General features: G+C 43.9%; 5 protein-coding genes across 5 annotated transcripts; all 5 read left to right on the plus strand.

The window, feature by feature from the left end:
• Positions 1-103: 103 nt before the first annotated feature.
• Positions 104-1,949, plus strand: KVR01_013015 (uncharacterized protein; the record flags this gene model as incomplete). The annotated part of the gene is made up of 3 exons (XM_044790577.1): positions 104-361; positions 422-495; positions 560-1,949. 3 exons carry the CDS (start codon positions 104-106, stop codon positions 1,947-1,949), a joined length of 1,722 nt encoding a protein of 573 aa, XP_044637891.1.
• Positions 1,950-3,374: 1,425 nt separating this feature from the next.
• KVR01_013118 (uncharacterized protein) lies at positions 3,375-5,418 on the plus strand (the record flags this gene model as incomplete). Its single annotated transcript, XM_044792317.1, has 5 exons — positions 3,375-3,496; positions 3,619-3,999; positions 4,088-4,649; positions 4,733-4,934; positions 5,005-5,418. 5 exons carry the CDS (start codon positions 3,375-3,377, stop codon positions 5,373-5,375), a joined length of 1,638 nt encoding a protein of 545 aa, XP_044637994.1. The 3' UTR covers positions 5,376-5,418.
• A 1,543-nt stretch (positions 5,419-6,961) lies between these two features.
• Positions 6,962-8,565, plus strand: KVR01_013131 (uncharacterized protein; the record flags this gene model as incomplete). Its single annotated transcript, XM_044787261.1, has 3 exons — positions 6,962-7,136; positions 7,200-8,418; positions 8,508-8,565. The coding sequence occupies 3 exons, from the start codon at positions 6,962-6,964 to the stop codon at positions 8,563-8,565; spliced, it is 1,452 nt and encodes a 483-aa protein (XP_044638007.1).
• Positions 8,566-13,728: 5,163 nt separating this feature from the next.
• KVR01_013120 (uncharacterized protein) lies at positions 13,729-15,692 on the plus strand. Its single transcript, XM_044783434.1, has 2 exons — positions 13,729-14,057; positions 14,112-15,692. Exons 1-2 carry the CDS (start codon positions 13,834-13,836, stop codon positions 15,166-15,168), a joined length of 1,281 nt encoding a protein of 426 aa, XP_044637996.1. The 5' UTR covers positions 13,729-13,833; the 3' UTR covers positions 15,169-15,692.
• A 798-nt stretch (positions 15,693-16,490) lies between these two features.
• On the plus strand, positions 16,491-19,338 carry KVR01_013040 (uncharacterized protein; the record flags this gene model as incomplete). Its single annotated transcript, XM_044790083.1, has 2 exons — positions 16,491-17,791; positions 18,453-19,338. 2 exons carry the CDS (start codon positions 16,491-16,493, stop codon positions 19,336-19,338), a joined length of 2,187 nt encoding a protein of 728 aa, XP_044637916.1.
• Between the last annotated feature and the right edge of the window lie 608 nt (positions 19,339-19,946).

Raw genomic sequence — 19,946 nt, forward strand, 5'->3', positions numbered from 1 at the left:
TTGCGCGGAACTTCTAGCCAGGCCGAATCCCTGAAAGTCTCAGCCTTGCAGGCCTTCACCATACGGCTCCAGACGCGTGACCAATCAGGTGACAGCAGCAAACATGGATGACTTCTTCTCCAAGCCGATGAAGCTGGTCACGCTGGCTGCGGCCAGTGATGCCCTCATTTTGGCTGCCGTATGGCGTAAATGGGGACCTACGGTGCCGTATACGCCGGCCTTTCTCCGAGATAGCTACTTCAATAGCTACTTGGTGTTCTTCTGGGCCTCGTGGTGGCTGCATTTTTGGGGTTGGCTGTGGTACCGCTTGATACTGAAGCCCAAGTATCTCTCCAAGATGCGACATCTGCCGGAGCCTACTGTGAGTCGTTTCCTCCTCGGCTTAATGTTGCATGCAATAAAGTGCTGAGACTTGAAATAGGAAGGCAGAAGTTGGTGGTTTGGCTATGGTTGGCGCACCTTCAGCGAAGGTAATGGAGCTGGTCCGGCCGAGTGGTGAGTAGCCCATCATGATCATTCCAGAGTCAACGGTCTTGTCTGACAAGGAGCCGCCGTGTAGGTCCCGCACATTGAAACACGATGGTGTGTTCCGCTTCCTAGGCCTTTTCAACTGCGAGCGCGTCGTGGTTGCAGCCCCAGAAGGTCTGGCTGAAGTCTTGATCAGAGTGAACGACTTCATCCAGCCAATTCACCTCTCCTTTATCGCTCAGTCAATTCTTGGACCTGGTGTCGTGCTGGTAAATGGGGAAGAGCATAAACGTCAACGCCGTCTCTTGCTGCCATCCTTCGCCATGAAGCACATCCGGGCCCAGCAGTCCATCTACTGGTCCAAGGCTGTCGAGGCGACAGAAAGGCTCTCAAGCTTCGCCGCCAGCACGACCAGCCCAAACTCCGATGGATACAGTGACAAAACGGAGATTGGCGAGCTGGCAGGCTTCACTGCGCTGGACGTCATCTCCAAGGCAGCCCTTGGCGTCGACTTCGAGGCAATTGCTAACCCAGACTCGCATCTCATCCAGAATTACCGCACCGTCTTCGAACCCACTCGCATGTTCCAGATATTCAGCGTCCTCAAGTTCATCATCCCGCCGAATATTGTCAACAGGCTACCAGTCAAGCACAACACCGAGGTGCGCAACGCCGCCCGTGTGGTGAGGGAAGTGTGCCGGACCACCCTTCGCGAGAAGCGTGAGCGATACAGGCGCGGTGATCTCCACGACTCGGACATCGTGTCGGCGCTGATCCGCGACCGCAACAAGGAACTCGAGGAGGACGACGTAGTGACACAGATGATGACGATGCTGGGTGCGGGCCACGAGACCGTGTCTGTGGCGATGACCTGGGCCATGTACGAGCTGTGTCGGCACCCGGAGTGGCAGGACAAGCTGCGCGCTGAGGTGAGGGCAAAGCTGCCGCCGCCGACAACCAATGGCGCCGCGCCCCCCGCGGAGTCTCTTGAGATCGAGAACATGCCCCTCCTGAACGCCTTCTGCCACGAGGTCATCCGCTACTGGCCGCCCATTCCCATGATAATGCGTACAGCGGCTGTGGATACCACCATCATGGGCCACTATGTCGCCGCCACGACAAAGGTCATCCTCTCTGTCACCGGAACCAACCGCAACCCGGACCTGTGGGGGCCCGACGGCGCCAGCTTCAACCCGAGCCGCTTCTATGACGAGGCTGGTGATAGGTACGACTCCACTGGCGGCTCAAACACAAAGTACGCGCATCTGTCCTTCATCCACGGTGGACGCGACTGCCTCGGCCGCAACTTTGCCAAAGCTGAGATGCTGACCGTCATCGCGTGCTGGGTGGGCCGCTTCCAGTGGGAGCTGGCTGACCCCCGCGACATGGACGAGAGCAGAGTGCCTCTTTCGGGTGGCAGCTTCTCGAGTAAGCCGCTGCACGGAGTATGGTGCAAAGCTAAGGTTGTACCCGGGTGGTGAAGCAGGCAAGCCAGCTGGGGATCTTCGAGTCTAGTCCGGAATAGCAAAGGAGGAATGGCGGACAGCATGATGGCATGCACGAGTACCTTCTGATCTTTGAATATCAACTAATGAAGGGTAAGGCTATAAATGTGTTAGCGCGGTGAAAAACACTCAGCTCAAAACGAGCTGAGCGTTTTGTTTGCATGAGAGTTGGGCGCTGGTGTGGCGTGGCGTTTCAATGTTGCGGAATTACGAGACTGTTATATATCACAACAAGATTACTATTTCCAGAAGTCATCAGGTTTATATCCGGCCGGCTATGTCTCAGTCATTTTCAAGGACGAACAAAGAAAATGTTGATAATGAACTTGTTGACCCGGAAATATCGCAGTATTCGCCTGTCCAAAACTTCCGCAGCCGAATCGATGACAAGTCTTGGTCTGTTTTCTTAAAGACAAGGCGAAAGAGGACACTTCCCTGTATGTAAGACCTTAATGGGAATTACCCGTTGATGGGAAGCGGGTGGAAGCCAAGCAGCGAGATCCTTCACGATTCACACGTGCCCAGTGGCCACTCTCACCGCTCCTGAAGTCGCTGCCGGATGTAGCCGAGAGCGCATCGGGCGCCTCCAAAACTGGAGTGTTCTCTCCGATATCTGCTCCGGATGCTGCACTAACGGGCCATATGCACGAATTATGCATGAGATTACCTGAAGTAGCCTAGTGGGACAATGAGCGCGCAAAGTCGGATCAATGTGTACACTGTCCGCGTGTCTTTGTGTCTGTTTAGACCACCTCCAACACCGCGTAGGAGCGGAACAAACTTGGCTCTGAACTTGGCTCAGACTTGGTCAACGAATCCACAATTAATTAGTGTGAACGACAGACCCCTGGGGCAGCCTAGTTGTGGTCACATTGGACGATGGCTGCATGACCTGTGGAGCGTATTGACTCACTTGAACACCGCACAAGTCCTGGACAGGGGTTTGCCGTCGTGGTCGCCGTGGGGGCATGGTGGGGGCGTTCAAGGGTTCCCCAGGTGGGCAAGCCGCCCTCTCCACGGGGGAAGTGGGAGAGCCTGGGGAGCTGGTGGAGCCGGGCTTCAAGTCTGCTTCACGCGGGGAACAAGTCGGAACCAGTCAGCCCAGTTCGGCACCTCCATGACGTTTCGCGGAGAAGATCGCCCCATCTCTAATGCATCTCGGCCAAGAAAAGGACCGAATGGCGGATAGCTACCGGATGTACATGTATGCTTGTTGGGTAGTATCGTGGGATCGAAAAACTCTATCTCTACCGGCGATGCTATTGTTTACGTCCCGACGATACCTTCACCTTCCTTCTCCCTCGTTACAAGTGGCTCTGCCCTGTAGCTGTAATTCAACTCTCCGCCTCGCAGCTTGATTGTTTGAGTCGAGTTTTTCCAAAGCCTCGGACCTTCACAGCCATGTCGTCTGTGCACTCCGTATCCGAGGTGCCTCGGAAGACGACGATATGGGAGGATATCACGGCTTATCGGCAGGCTTATTGGCTCACAGCCGTCGCGTCGTTCGGTGGAATGCTCTTCGGGTGAGTATCTGCATCCTTGCACCCATCTACATTCAAAGTGCCGCTAGCTCTAGTGTTGCGGTCATATACAACTGATTTCTGTCTGACCGAGCATGTATGCTAACTTGTCCATGCGCCAACAGTTGGGATACTGGTCTCATCGGTGGCGTCTTGACAATGGACGCCTTCCAGCACTCTTTCAACCTTGACCCCAACAGCTCCGACTTTGCCAATCTGCAGGGAAACATCGTGTCTGTCTTGCAAGGTGGCTGCTTCTTCGGCGCTGCGGCGTCTTTCTGGCTCAGTGACAAGATCGGCCGCAAATGGTCTCTCGTCAGCGCCGACCTGATCTTCATCATTGGTTCCATCATCCAGACCTGTTCGGGCCTTGGCACAACGAACCTCACACAGCTTTACATTGGCCGGTTCATTGGAGGTTTTGGCGTTGGCCTCATCAGCGCTGTTGTGCCTACGTATATTGGCGAGAATGCGAACAGGGAAATCCGAGGTCGATGCATTGGGTGGTAAGTGCTCAGGACGAGTTCGATCTTTATCCTGAATCGCGTGACACGTCGTCACACTTCGAGCCTCGCTGATGTTTGTCACATCCAGTATGCAACTCTTCAACGTCACGGGGATAATGCTTAGCTATTTCGTCAACTACGGTATCAGCAGGCACATCACGAGCTCCACCGACTCGACGAAATGGCGCGTTCCCTTTGCCCTGCAGATCCTTCCGGGTACTCTCCTTCTCCTGGTCCTCTTCGAGAATGAGTCGCCACGCTGGCTCGTCGAGAAGTTCCGCATTGAAGAGGCCAGGAAAGCCCTGTCCCGAGTCCGAGCCCGCCCCATTGACGACCCGGCCATTCGAGAGGAGCTGCAAGAAATCGTCGCCGACTTCGAGGGCAAGGAGAAGCTGTCTTTGACTCAGCAGTTGAGACTCGCCTTCTCCAGCAAGCAGATGCTCTACCAGTCCTCTCTCGCCGTCATACTGATGTTCTGGCAACAATGGACCGGGACGAATTCAATCAATTATTACAGTCCACAAATTTTCAAGAGTGTCGGCCTGGCGAGCAGCTCTGCCGGCCTCTTCGCTACAGGAATTTACGGTGTTGTCAAGGTTGTTTTCACTGCACTCGGATTGATGTTCGGTGTTGAGCAAGCTGGTAGAAAGGTAAGTCAACGAGGCCCCAGTTTTCAATATCAAGACATCTATCCTCATGATTGAATCAAGTGCTGACCCAACTGATCTACTAGTGGTCCCTCATCTGCGGTGCTGCCGGTCAAGCCTTTGCCATGTTCTATATCGGCATCAACCAAGCAGTACACCCCAACGACTCGAGCTTGTCAGGGAACAACATATTCGCAATCATTTGCGTGTACCTGTTCGTAGTGTTCTACTCGTTTGGCTGGGGTCCTATCCCCTTCGTCCTCTCGTCGGAGTGTTCCCCCAATCATGGTAAGCAATGACATCCAATCTCAGGGGGATGATAGGGCGATGATTAGACGAAGCTAACATCTCGTACCAGTACGATCTCTTATCATGGCTGCGTCTCTGATGACTCAGTGGCTCTTCAATTTCGTCATTGCAAAACTCACACCTATCATGCTGGACCGCATCACGTACGGGACGTTTCTGTTGTTCGGGTCTTGTTGTATCCTGATGCTCCTGTACGCCGTCTTTTTCGTCCCGGAGACGAAGGGTGTCCCACTCGAAAGCATCAACCTTCTCTTTAAAGACAACATCGTCGCTGGAGCTACTAAAGACACCATCCCCAGGTTTAGCCGCGCAAGGAAGATGCAGGCGCATCATCTAGCATCGGGACAGCGGGCTGGCGAGCAAGGTGGGAAGGATTTGGATGATGAAGAGCGAGAATCACAAGCAGTGCATGTGGCCTGAAGGACCAGAGGGCCGAGCTACTAACGTTGATGTCGAGGCCTGTAGAATGCACCCACGTAGTGACTCAATACATATGTATCCAGGTTGGATTGTTAGAGGAAGAACTGGCTGCGACCAGATAATCATCCGTCCCAGCGCTGCGCCATCCAGCGGCACTGTGCTATGTCGAGGAACACACAAGGTGTTGAAAGATCGGAGGGAAAAGGGTGACTGGTGGTATTGCAATGCGTGGTCTGTAGAGACAGCACAGCCTACAAGCAGAGTTAGCAACACAGCGGAGGTGATTACTTGCTCTCGAACCAGAAAAAGCAACCCGCACCATAGCGGTGAGGCAGCCTAGACTCTGTCCAGCCAAGAATGCCAGTGGGTACCTATAATCTTGACTTGTGAACTGTAGCTGACCAAGTCTGATTGCACAAACCTTATTTCTCAAAGGAATGTAATGGATCTACGTCGAAACTATTCTTCTCTTAAGGAAACGACGCATGTGCCAAAAGATGAATTTTGACACACCGTAACTGACCCTAATGTGTAGCTAGGTAGGGACAGTACCTGTGCAAGAAGTTTAATAATCATCGAAGGTACAACTGTAACAGCAGATAACAAATGGGCAAATATGGGTAAAATCACCGAAACAAATGATCCAGCCTCGCCTAAATGACGCTGCAGCTGAATTACAAGGCGTGCTATCGGTGGCGGAGTAACTTAAATCGAGGACCGGAGTCGCGCTTCGGAGTATTCTACACTCCCGAGGTCCTGGTGCTCCATACAAGAAAGAAGTCAGGGTCCGCCCATCCTGTCTACGTAAGTAACCACTCGAAGCTCGGGACTCACTTACCGCATACCGAGTATTCGGCAAACGCTACAATACTATCTAGGTATGGACGCTCACCAATCACTAATTGGTTGATTTGCCGTGCCTTGTTGAGTAGACCGATAGAAGGCCTTCCTTCAGGAACAGTGCAAACTAACTGTACTCCGTATATACGTTGAGCGAGCCCATGGCACCAAACCTCCATATCGGTGCTGGTGCATTTCGATGAACTTTGCGACCGATACCTAACTTCGCTGCGAACTTTCCTCACACCAAGCCAAGGCTGATGCGCTGACTCGGTGTCGGCTTCAAGCTTTCTGAGGACCAAATGTGAGCTCCACGCAAGCACGGATTGGAAGACTACATCTGAGCACAATCTAATTTTTCGATCCTAGCACCCCCTCAAGTTGAGCCTTAGCTAGCTCGACGAAATACGTTTCTTGGTTTTTAATGTATTATGGTTAAAATAGCTCAGAATTGTACGTTTAAGGCAATATTCATTGTCTTGGAACTTCGAGTAAACTCCCGGCCTTACCGAATATGCCCGTCGCTCGTACTTAGGTATACAATTAGCTATGATCGCGTTTCATACCACATGCTGATCACTGAGAGTCTATCTGTTTGTCTAGCAGTTGGGTTCCTGCTACTTAATAGATACCGTAGCATTCAACGCTCACCCTGCAGAGTTCTAGGAGCTGGGCCATCACTGTTGCACTGCGTCTCCTTCCAAATTCTTCAGTCGTTCAGTAGCTTCAGCAGTGCATTCTGCGCGATGCTCTCCCGTGGTCCTCAGAAAGCAGGGTTCCTGCTGGCACTTGGCCTACTGGCCGCAGCCTCTCCACACCAAAATCAAAGGCGTCAGGAGTGTCTTGGTGGTAACGCGCCTGGATCATTTCCAGGTTCAGGCTCAAGTGCCGGCTCCGGGCCAGGAAGCGGTTCGGAAACCGGTAGGCGCACATTTCAGCCATTGCATTAAACTGCTCACCGATCAAGCATGCTAATGGAGTTAGGAAACGCGGGCGCTGGGCTCATTCACCGCGACCTGGTCGTCATTGGCGGCGGGGCGACTGGCGTTTACTCAGCATGGCGTGCGATCGAGGGTGGGAACCTCTCCGTCTCTGTTGTTGAAGCATCGGACCGCCTCGGGGGTCATGTGGACACGTTCTATGATCCAGCAACGGGCCGACCTGTCGATTACGGCGTGCAAGCTTATATCAACAACGAGCAGACGCAAGAATTTTTTGCCAGATTCAATGTCTCCCTCAATGCATCCGCGTTTTCGCCCTTCAAGACCTACGTGGCCGACTTCAAGGCTGGGGTAGTCATCCCAAACGCCACCTATCCAGACCCAACCACCCTTATTGGACCACTCACCAACTATCTGGGAGTCATGTCTACGAACTTCCCCTTCCTCAACGAAGGCGCCTTCGATCTCCCAGACCCTGTGCCCGAGGACCTGCTGATGCCGTTCGGCCAATTTGTTGCCAAGTACAACATAAGTGATGTGGTTTCGGTCATATTCACGTTCGCCAACGCTGTTGGGAATCTCCTCGAAGCCCCCACTCTCTATGTCGTCCAGAACTTTGGAACAGCTCACATTCTCGGCCTGGCGAGTGGATATATGTACGCACCAACGGGCAATCAGGCAGTTTATGATGCCGCTGCCGAGTGGCTTGGTGACAGAGTTTTCTACAACACCAAGGTGGCAAATACCATTCGAAACCAAGACGGAACCACCACCATCACGCTTGCCAATGGTGCGAAAATTGCGGCCAAGAAAGTATTGGTCACAATCCCGCCTACCTTGGGCAATCTCGCCGGCTTCGACCTGGACGACGAGGAAACATATCTCTTCGAGCAGTGGTCCGACATTCCATACTACGTTGGTGTCACAACACAAACTGGGCTTCCTGACCTGACCAATTTCATCAATGTCGACACCTTCTCCGTTGGCAACCTGCCGTCCGTTCCATTTGTGTGGCGTCTAGAGACGGTCGGTGTGCCAGGGTATCAAACCGTCAAGGTCATCGGGGAAGCGGATTCTGCAAAGGCACGAGGCCTCGTGTACGATGCTGTCGCCAAAATTGGCAAGTCATTGGCGAGTTTGGATCTTGGCGATTCTGCGGGACCTGGGGATGACATATTCGCGGCTTGGCAGGCGCATGCTCCGTTGACCCTGAACGTCCCAACTGACTCAATTCGGTCAGGTTTCTATAAAAGCCTCTATGGGTTACAGGGTCGGTATAACACTTACTGGACTGGAAACGCATGGGCGTCTGATTATTCGCCACTGCTGTGGGCTTTCACAGATAACAGAGTCCTGCCTTTGATTTTGGGTCCAATAAGACAGTGACTACCACAAGGAGGTCTGAATAGTGATGTTCAGAGATATATTTTAGAGCCGAGTATAGCAGCAATATACGAAAATAGATAATTTACATTTTATATTAAAGTATATATAAGAATACTATTATATTATAACTATTATTATTAATAATATATTCTTTCTAAATATTAAATTTTAAGTATTTATTATTATATAAATACGTTATATATAACTTTAAATATATATAAAATAAAAGTAAAATTATATAAATTTTATTTTTTTATTAACTTATAAAATTTAATGCTAATAAATTTAAGAATTTTTAAAAACTTTTAATATAATAATAAAATAAAATTAATTTTATATTTTTAAATATTAAATCTTATATATATATTATTATATAAAAGTATTATATATACCTTTAAATAATTATAAAATAAAAGTAAATTATATAATAAAATAAAAAAGTATATAATTTTTATAATATTAACTTTTAATAAATTTAACTTATAATAATATTTTATTAACCTTTTTTTAATAGTTTAATATAGTATTCTAAATTTAATTAAGTGTTAAATTTTAATATAATTTACTTATATTATAAACCCCCTCCCCCTAGTAGATATAACCTTGTTACTAGATTAATCTGGCTTAGACTGACGTCAGCAGACTGAACTCCCATATGCCCACAACAGGCTGCCCCGCCCGAAAGCCATCAACACTCGGTTATAGCTTGAGGCGAACACCTACTAGGCCAGCCCGTGGAAACTCAACTGTTGGGGCAGAGCGTCGCTTACCTCACGAGCATCCGAGTTGCCGCAGACCCTGACATGCAGTCTCAAGCATTGCTGCCAACTGTCTTTCTTCCTCCTCTACTTCTCTCAATCGATCTTCTGCTGATTCTGCTCTGATATCCGCTGACCTGAGTCGAGCTTCGGTGCTTTCCAATCTGGACTCGAGAGACAATTTGATCTCCTGGAACCTGCTCCGCGCTCCCAATAACACCGAACGCAGTCGAACCACCATAGCTTCCAGATCACGGTCGTAGTGCGCATCAGTTATTGACCGCAGTCCCAATCGATGCTCTGCTGATTCCGCTCTGACCTCCGCTGACCTGAGTCGAGCTTCGGTGCTTGGCGATATGGACTCGAGAGGAAATCTCTCCTGGAACCTGCTCCGCACTTCTGACAACTGCTGTTCCTTTTCAGCTATCAGAGTTTGCAGGTTACGGGTATCCGCTTCAGCCATTAAAATCAGTTTCGATATCTCCTCATGGGTCTTCCTTGACTCAGGTGTGGATGTTACGGCGGGCACATCTTTTTCTCCAAAGCTTTCAGTGCAAGATCGTGATGTAGATCGCTTGAGGTTGGTTTGCTGAAGCCATGTTGTCGTCTCTCTAGCCGTGGGTGTGTACGGTGGTGGTAGATTTCCTTCATCATGGTGCGGCCGTACGCTATCTCTGGTAGATTTAGAGCTCTGACTTGCGCCCATGATGATGCCTTTTCCGCTTTCAGGTTAAATTGAGTTAATGGTTGAGATGAGGTGTGGAATTGGTGTGTTCAAGAGAAAAAGTTTTAGATAAATGGGATGTGACTGGAACTCCCTTTGTGGGAGTCTCATATAGGGGCCATTTTAAGACATTATCTTGGTGTCCGTCATATTACTGCTTTGCCGGCTATTAGGCCTTGGGCTAAATGTGTGATGATCTTTCGGGATGGTCTTTGGCGCCGTCGAGAGCGATTGTCGCTAGCCTTGTCTGTGCGGCTATGACGTGGCTTAAGCCTCGAGGATGTTGGCTCTGACTGAGATGATAAGACTCTATATGATCCATTTATAGCAGCAACAAAAAGAACATATTACATTAATATATTTAAATAAATAAAGAAGTTAAATAAAGTGTTTTAAAGGTTATTATAATACTTATTAAAGTTAAACTTATAATTATAATTATTAATTAAGTTTAATTATATTATATTTTTCCTTTATATTATATAATTATTTATTTCTTTTTTAACTTAAAGTTTATATATAAAGTTTTTAATAACTTTATATATATTTTAATAATTTTTATAAAGGAATTTTAAATCTTTTTTATTATAATTCTTCTTTTTAAATATAAAATTAAAAGATTTATAATTATAATTTTATAATTAATTTTATTTAATTAATCTTTTATTATAATTTAATTTAAACTATCTTTTAAATTTTATAAATACTTTTATTTTTATAAATATAAATATTAAATTAAAACTTTTAAGTTTAAATTTAAGATTCTTATAAATTTTAATACACTTTAAATTAAGTTTATAATCTTTTAAATTCTTTAAAAATATATTCACTATTTTAAATATTAATAACCTTTTTAAATTAAAAGTTTTCTTTTATATAATTATAAATTTAATTATTAATAATTATAAATTTAATTATTAATAATTATTTCTTTAATTATATAAACTATTAAAATTATAAATATAAATAATAGAGTATAATTACTTTATTTAATTATATTTTAATTTAATAATATAATAAATTAAGTAATTACTTTTAAATAATTTTACTTATAATATAATAAAATAAATAAATAAATATTTATTTAAATTAAGTTAAAATTTTAATTAAAAGAATAATAATTTTATTTTTATTTATTTTAATTAATCTATTTAAATTATATAATAAATTTAATATTTATATATATTATTTATTATTATCAAATTAATTTATAATTTATAATAACTTTAACTTTTAATAAATTAATTTATATTAAAGTTAATAATATTAATTTAAATTAATTAAATATAATTTAATATATTAATATAAAAATATTATTTAATAATAAATAATATTATTAATAATTATAAAGTTATTATAAAAGTTTTATATAATAAATTTAATTAAGTTAATTTTTAAAAATATATTATATTATATTTCTTTAAAACTTTATTATTACTTTTAATTTAATAATAAAATAAAATAAATATAAATAATTTATAATTATAATTTTAAATATTAAACTTTAAAATTATAATTATAGTTTTTAAATTTTATTTAATTATTTTATTATATTATAATTTAATTTAATTTAAATTAGTTTTCTTTATATATCTTTAATATTTTTATTTTAAAATTAAAATTAAAAACGTTTTTAAGTTTAAATTTAAAATTATTATAAATTTTAAAATATTTTAAATTAAATTTATAATATTTTATATTTTTAAAATAATATATTAATTATTTTAAATATTAATAATTATTTTTAAAAATAAAATCTATTTTATATAATTATAAATTTAATAATTAATAATTATTTTTAATTATTAAAATAAAGTTATAAAATTATAAACTTAAATAATAAAGTATAATTATTTTATTTAAAAGTTATATTTTAATTAAATAATATAATAAATTAAATAATTATTTTTAAATTATTTTATAATATAGTTTTATTTTTATTTTATATATATTTAAAATATATATAATACTTTTATATAATAATAAGTATTTAAAATTTAATATTTAAAGAAATATAATATTAATAATAATAATTATAATAATAAATATTTATAATTTTAATTTTATAATATATAAATAAAGTTAAAAGTATTATTTTAATAATAATATTAATTAAAATATTATAAAAGTTATATAATAAAATTAAATTAAAATAATTATTATATAAATAAATTATATTAAAAGTTTAATAAAATTCTTTTAAATATATTTATATATATATATATTAATAAAACTTTTATTAAATATATATTATAATTTTATTTAAATATATAATTATTAATTTTAAAAGAATTTAAAATAAAATAATAATTTATAATATATTATTTTAAAACTTTTATAATAAAATATTAAAACTTTTAAAAGAATTTTAAATGTAATTTATAAAAATAAAAAAGAGTATAATAAACTTATTTTTTTAAGTTAATATTTTTATTATTAATAATTATTAACTTTTAATAATATAAAAAGTATATAAAAAAGGGATTTAAAGTTTTATAAAAGAATTATAAAATATATATAAAACTATTAAAAACTTTATATATAAGATTTAAATTATTAAAAAAATAAATAATTATATAATATAAAAGAAAATATAATATAATTAACGCTATAGTTTTATAATATAATAAAATAAATAAACAAATAAATAAATAAATATATAAATAAATAAATAAATAAATAAATATATAAATAAAATTAAATGTTTTATTAAAAATAATAGTTTTAATTTTTAATAAAATATTAATATAAAAGTATTTTTAATAATAAATAATATTATAAATTTAAATTATAAAATTATTATAAAAGATTTTATATAATAAGTTTAATTAAATTAATTTTAAAAATATATTATATTTTAAATTTTTAAAACCTTATTTTCTTTAATAATTAAATTAAAATAATATAAATAATTTATAATTATTATTAATAATAATATATTTTTAAAATATTAAATTTTAAATATTTATTATTATATAAAATAATATATATATATATATAAATATATATAAAATAAAAATAAAAATATATAATTACTTATTAATTTAAATTAAATTAAAATTAAGTTTAATAATTATAATATTTAAATAGAAAATAAAATAAAATAATAATAAAAGATATTTTAATAATAAAAGATATTTTAATAAAAATATTTTATTAAAAATTATATTTTATTTTTAAAACTTTATAATAAAGTTTTATAATATTATATAAAATTAAATTATTTTATAATTATATTCTTTTAATTAAATAATTAATATATTAAATTATTATTTATATAATAATAAATATTATATAATAATAATTTTTATATTAAATTTAAAAACTATAATTAAATTAAGTAAAATATATATTATATATTTATTAAAATTATTTTATATAGAAATACTTATAATAAACTTATATTAAAGCTTTTAAGTAATAATAATTACTTATTTATAAAATTATATATAAGAACTCTACCTAATCGGTAATCTATAAGGGTACCTTAGTTTCTGTTTCTCGGATGACAGCTTCGTCAAGGTCTGGCTGGCTAAATAGACTATCTCCTCCAACGTAGGAAACAATTACTTACTTGCCCACTCATCGGTATTGTGTGCATGCAGGCTTGCTTTTTTGAAGTCAACCAGGTCCCGTGACTTGCTGCCTTGCTACTGCTTCCTGACCCCGCTCTGAAGTGGCTGGGGCTGAAGGTTGTCTTCTACCAACGCTCACCAACACTAACCTAAAAACGAAACCACGCAAGGGGTGCCACTTTTCTTGGTTCGTAACAATACCGCACAACAATCGTTTGTCACTGACTCATCGTTATGGAGCCTCCGTCTATTCCATCCGCCCATAAAGTCGGCGGCATGCCGCTGCAACAACGAGCTGAAAGAGTTGCTAGGATTAGAAAAAATAAAGATTCGAAGCGGGCCCCAGCATCAGGTGTGGCGAGAGCCTCCCCCAAGGCCAATGATCCTGAGGTAGCTCAATGGTATGCCCTCGGCGGTCGCACCAGGGTCGTTTTTGACCCCAATGTCCCGACACCCGGGTATGAGAAGCCCACCTTGTTTATCCTATGAAGTCGCTCACAAGTGCCATGCAGCAGCAGCATGATCCAGACCGCCCAAGGCCCCCAGGAAAACCTGCCCAGGCCTTCCGGGCTCCCTATGCCGCAAGTGCCCGATCAAGCGTCCGATGCGTCGTTAGACGACAGGGCCTCCCTTCTCGAAGCTCCTGGCCCAACCTGTCTACCACCATGTGATCCCGAGTACAGGAGAACAAATGTCTACCACACCGCATACCGCCTCGAACGGGAAAATCATGCACTGAAAGCCCAGCTTACTCAACAGGAAATCCAGATCGATGGTCTTGTCCGGCAGTTAAGCGAATCTCAAGAACTACAGAAGAAAGCGGAGCAGGAGATCTCCAATCTCAGAAAAAGTTCAGACATTCAGACTAAACCGATTGACGACTTCATATCGCAAAGCCTGGGACACAGACTCAGTGGAAACATTACGGCGTTACAAGACGACGTCTCTCAGAATGATGACAATGCCAATGCTGCGCTCAATGAAACGGAGAGATTCTTAAAACGGCTAAGGAAGAATCGCCTTCAAGTGGAGGAGAGGCGTTTGCAGGAGGATCGAGAGGGATCATTTCTTTCAAGACTGTATGACCCGCTGTGGGAGGAGAATAACTACATGCTGCCGCCCCGAAATCAGCCCCAGCCGCATCCCGCAGAGCTCGGGTCTAAGCGGACTCCAATCGGGTCTATTCCCGAGAGACAGGCTGACAAGCTCGGCGAGTGCGAGAGGAGACTTGCCGAGTTGAGTACAAAGCTTGAGTGGTGTGAAGCGAACCGCAAAAAGATGCAACGGGAATGGGATGAGCGGCTCGCGATGGAAATGAAGTGGCGCGATGACCTGTTGGCTATCATCAAGTATAACGACATGTCTCGTGTGGAGAGAGGCAGAGAAGACCCGGCAGCTCTTGTACCCATCCAGCAGCGGGCCGAAGGAGCTCAGGGAGACTCGGCGGGGCCCCAGCAAGACGCGGTTTTCCCGGCTATTACAACCACATCGAGCGGCACCTTCGGAATTTTCACTTCTTCTATGCCACCGGTTCCAGGTGGTTTTGCTTCTAATCCCCCATACGTATAGAATGCGTGTGACGCCTTCATACAATGGTAAATACTCAAAACCAAGCGTTTAAATAAGGGCATATCTATAGCATTGGAGTACTCAGTCTGACCAGGCGGGCATTGCGAACACTGGAGGGCGGGTTGGAATATACAGTAGGGAAACGATACCTAGGTAGTCAGGCCCCGGATGCTGGGCTTGGCGCGGCCGGCCGGCCGGCCGTACTCCGGGGCCGGGGGGGCGCAAAACGGCGACGATGACTACGGCGACGATAACTAATCCAGCAATTTGTTTGGCATGTTCGATGTACTTTGCAAAAAGGAGCCAAAAATGGAAAAGACATACAGCACCGGGTATTCGCTGGTCGTCACCGACCCAACTACTAATCCAGCGATTAGTGGCTTGACTATGGGAGAGCGGACGGGATCCCGTATTTTCCACTATCTATGGCCGTATGTGCTCTAAACAAGGGAATGGTAAACTATATAGGAAATAACTTTTCTCTAGTCAGAGGGAGCTATGTAGACCGCAAGGATGAACCCAGCGAGTGAGGGTTTTGAGGGCTGCTCCCAAGTTGAGACGTATGGACCAAGGTGAAGAAGAAAAGAGCACATGTGTAGCTTTTCCAGGTACAAGCCATGGAATGCTGGCTTGGTGCACAGGTTCTGCTGCGGTTACAACCGGCATTCCTGAAAGCGGGACGCCCGGACAATGTCCCCGTTCCCACTCAGCTGCAGCAGTGTTGCATCATGGGAGGCAACAACGCCGAACGTTTGCGGGAGAGGATGCTCGAGCTTTCTCGTGAAGAATATCTGGAGCTGGGTCACCTGGGTATTGACCCGGTTGGTTATCGGCCAGCGTCGGAGATGTGCGCGGGGAGCTGCCATGGACGGAAGCGGATCGGGACTGCGGAAGCTGGCCTTCGGATGTAGGACCTCTCGTTTACTTTCCTTCCTCGGTGTAAGTGCTGGCAGGTATTAGGCCCCTCATTCATCACTTTAGTAGCCCGGGTAGAGGAACATAAGCGGAAAAGGACATGAGTCCCACACACGATTCCTGAGATACTTCACATTGCCTCACATGTGAGCTTCCTCCGTCGCGCCAGCCCCTCGAAAGATTACGGCGACGCCTACACCGTTACACCTCGCCATCAGATCACTGATCAGAAAGAGAAGGGGGATCCATCATCCAACAATTGTAAGTTTGGTCATCGATGCACATCAACTGTATTACACCTAGAAGGCAGTTTGCTGACATTCCACGACAGGGTCCGGCCCTACACAGACGGTTGTTAACCGGAACATTTCTCAATAATTCCTTTCTACACTTCATCTGTTGCTGCCATGAACTCATTAATACCTCCCTCTCAGCTGCGGCTTAACTTCGCAAAAGCACTATCGCAGATGTACCGGCAGGAAGTACCACAGTATGCAACACTGCAGACGTTGGTAGACAGAGTCAACAACAGCTGCGCGGCGAACATTCCCCTCTCGGATATACCGCGACATGGTGCAGTTCGCCTCGCCTCACTATCTGAATTGAGTGTGGCCACCAAATTCTTCAAGGTGCTGGGCATGGTTTCTGTCGGTCACTATGACCTGTCGGGGGCCGGTCTGCCAATTCATGCCACAGCCTTCAGACCCATCACTCAGGAAGGCCTCCAAACGGCACCTTTCCGTCTATTTGTGTCGGTATTGCGGCCGGAGCTTCTCACAAAGTCATTACAACCGCTCGCCAAGTCCCTCCTTAGCCAGCGTTCTTCGGTCTTCAGCCAGAGGACGATCGACCTTGCTGACCTTGCCGCCTCAAAAGGTGGACTGACTGCATCTGAGGCGGATGAGTTCATCCAGGGCGGCTGTGAAACGCTTGCCTGGAGGAATCAGGTGGCTTTGACGAAGCAAGATTACGATACACTTAAGGCTGATAAAAACGGCGATTTACTGATTGATATCATGGCCTTCCGTAACCCGCATCTGAATCACCTCACCCCCGCGACGAAGAATATTGATGCTGTTCAGCGCGGTATGCCAGAAGTCGGCCTGGAACCAAAGGACCGTGTGGAGGGACCACCAGAGCGTGCTTGCAATGTTCTGCTAAGGCAAACAAGTTTCTTGGCAGTTGACGAAGGTATCGTGTTCGACCAGATGACAGCAGAAAAGGGCATGAAAGGCAACCACAGTGCGCGCTTTGGGGAGATTGAGCAAAGGGGTGCTGCCCTAACTCCCAAAGGGAGAAAGCTCTATGACGGGGTCATTTCTGAGGCAACACGGTCGAAGCTCCTCGTGTGTGACAAAGAGCCCACGTTCAGAACCTTGTTCGACAAGGCGCTACTAGATGACTGGGAGGCACTGAGACGTACAGGGCTGATATGGGCCGAGTACAGTCTCACAGAGAAGGGAATCCAACAGGGGAAGTCCAGCAGTGCCCGGACCCTGCAACAAGCTCTCGATGATGGCCTGGTCAGTTGGCAGCCGATCCAATATGAAGATTTCCTACCGATGTCAGCGGCTGGTATCTTTCAGAGTAATTTGCACCACGACTCGGCAGTAAAGGTTGAGGGTTCGCCCCAGGAGGCGCTATCCGAATCGAGAAAGCAACTGAGGGAAGTGCTAGGTGAACAGGGGTTGATCAACGAGATGGATTTGTACGAAGAGCAGCAGGCAATCAGCATTGAGAAATGTTGCGAAGCCCTAGGAGTGTCAGAATAAGGACTGTACTACCTTCGGGAGAAGAAACTAAAGTCTGTCAATAATGCAAATAGTACTTTTCGGAAATTTGACGACAACATTGCTCTCGTATCATCATCATGAGCCCCAAATATCTGACTTGATGGAGTTGCCATCAGGATTGGTGAGACAATTTCGATCATGTCTATAAAAGGTTTGAGCAGCTACCTAGGTAGGCACAAAGGGGAGTAGAATGACGGGGCCATTGTCATACGCATTGCATTCTCATCACCTTGTGATGTGATATCGTCGGTGAGAACCCGGTCCTTAAACCCGTCGCCCTGCTCCCTTCTTCCTATGCCCACTCACATGGAATGATTTTCGTTGCCGTCTATCTTGGAGTTGTGATCCTACATACCTAGGCATGTATGGGTTGTGCACCCCTAACCCCCAAGAATTCCCAACATCCTCAAGGTCAGCTTTGGGGGTGTGGACAAAAATAATGAGTGGTCACATCCCACACTGGCCTACCAGCGCCGCATCCTCGCCCATACCGGACTGTCTCGCCTGTCACCTAACAACCCAAGAATTCCGCGGGTTCTTACCTCAAGTTTTAAGCACATATTTTGAAATGCCGAGCCTGCGGCTCAACTCACTTCCTGGCCCCTCTAACCCCATCACCATGGCTGACTCCGAAGATGCCACTGGATCTCCGACCGTCGAGGCACCGTTAAAGACTGAGACGCAGAACGACATACTTGAGAGCATCAGTCGACTTCTGCGAAAGAAAATCGAGCTCGATATCAAGAGCACTGCAGAATCCTTGCACAAGGACAACGTGGATCTGGCATCGATCATGTCGGACGAGAAGGTGCAAAAAGAGCTTTGCTCTCTCCAACGTACCGTCGCTGGCCACATCGGCATCTGGGAGGACAAGTTGCGGCAGAGGATCGAGGATCTGGTTGCCCCAGAATTGTATGCGGAACGAAACGATGTCGTCTTGCAACCATTACCGGAATCAATGATAGTAGAAGAGCCCTTGGTAGAGGAAGCCTTCAGCATCGGCAGACACGCTGCCACCGCCACAGTCTCTCAAGAATCTGAAGGCCAGGAACAGCCGCAAGATCCCACAGACGGCGAGGGCAAGGCCCTGTACTTCTTCTACGGCACCCTCATGGATCCAGCTACCCTCCAGCTTGTGACCGGCCTGCGGACCGTGCCCCGGATGAGGCCGGCCCACGTGGTCGGCTACACGACCAAGCTCTGGGGTCCTTTCCCGGTGCTGCTACACGGACGAAGGGACGACGTGGTCAGGGGTATGGCCTGCGAGGTTGAGGGAGCTGGGCCAAGGCGGAGGCTGGAGGAATATGAGGGGAAGGACTACGGTGAGTGGCACCTTGAGTTGCGGCTGGACAAGCCCGACGGTACGTGGCAGGTGGCCCCCGGTGTGACGTTCAAATGGGTTGGTCCGAGGGATGATCTGGAGGATGGGACTTTCAGTTTGAGCAAGTGGCAGGACATCTGATCCTGTAAGTGGCGGCTAGGACGCGAGAACAAAGGAGCAGGAGACAGTGTTAGACACGACTTGGAATTTCGAGGCATTTATGCATTGAGACATGCCTTCTGTCAGATTCAGAATTGGTTCTTGTCCTGAGGTCGACTTTGGACAATAATGGGATAAAGGAGCATGTACTCAAGACTTCAGGACCGATTGAAAGTGTCTAGGGACACATCAAGAGAGGCGGTCGCACAGCCACCCAAGCCCGATCTTTCCAAGAAGAGGTGAGCTTACTAGGTGGTTTGACGCTGTGAAGGACTAATTATGTGTAAGTGCTTTCGCGGTGTGACTCAGGCCTTCCGTCTCTCAGTCAGCGCTTTCTTGTGGCTTCAGTAAGAAGAGGAAGAGCAGCGTCAAATGGTGTACCTTTTAAGGTGTGAGCGGTCTGGACGGCCCGTCCTGCCGGTTAAATGAGCCTGGTCGATCACAGCATCACGTAGTATTTGCTCTGTCTCAGACCGCATCGACCTTGCAAATCCAGAACAGCACTATAGGAGGCGTACTATGAATCATAGACCGACCGTAGTTTAATGTGCGTCCTGGCACGCATAAAAGCCCAGGCGCTCGTTGTCAAG

This window comes from Diaporthe batatas (assembly GCF_019321695.1).
Source record: "Diaporthe batatas strain CRI 302-4 chromosome Unknown Contig00023, whole genome shotgun sequence".
In the NCBI taxonomy this organism is placed as follows: domain Eukaryota; kingdom Fungi; phylum Ascomycota; class Sordariomycetes; order Diaporthales; family Diaporthaceae; genus Diaporthe; species Diaporthe batatas.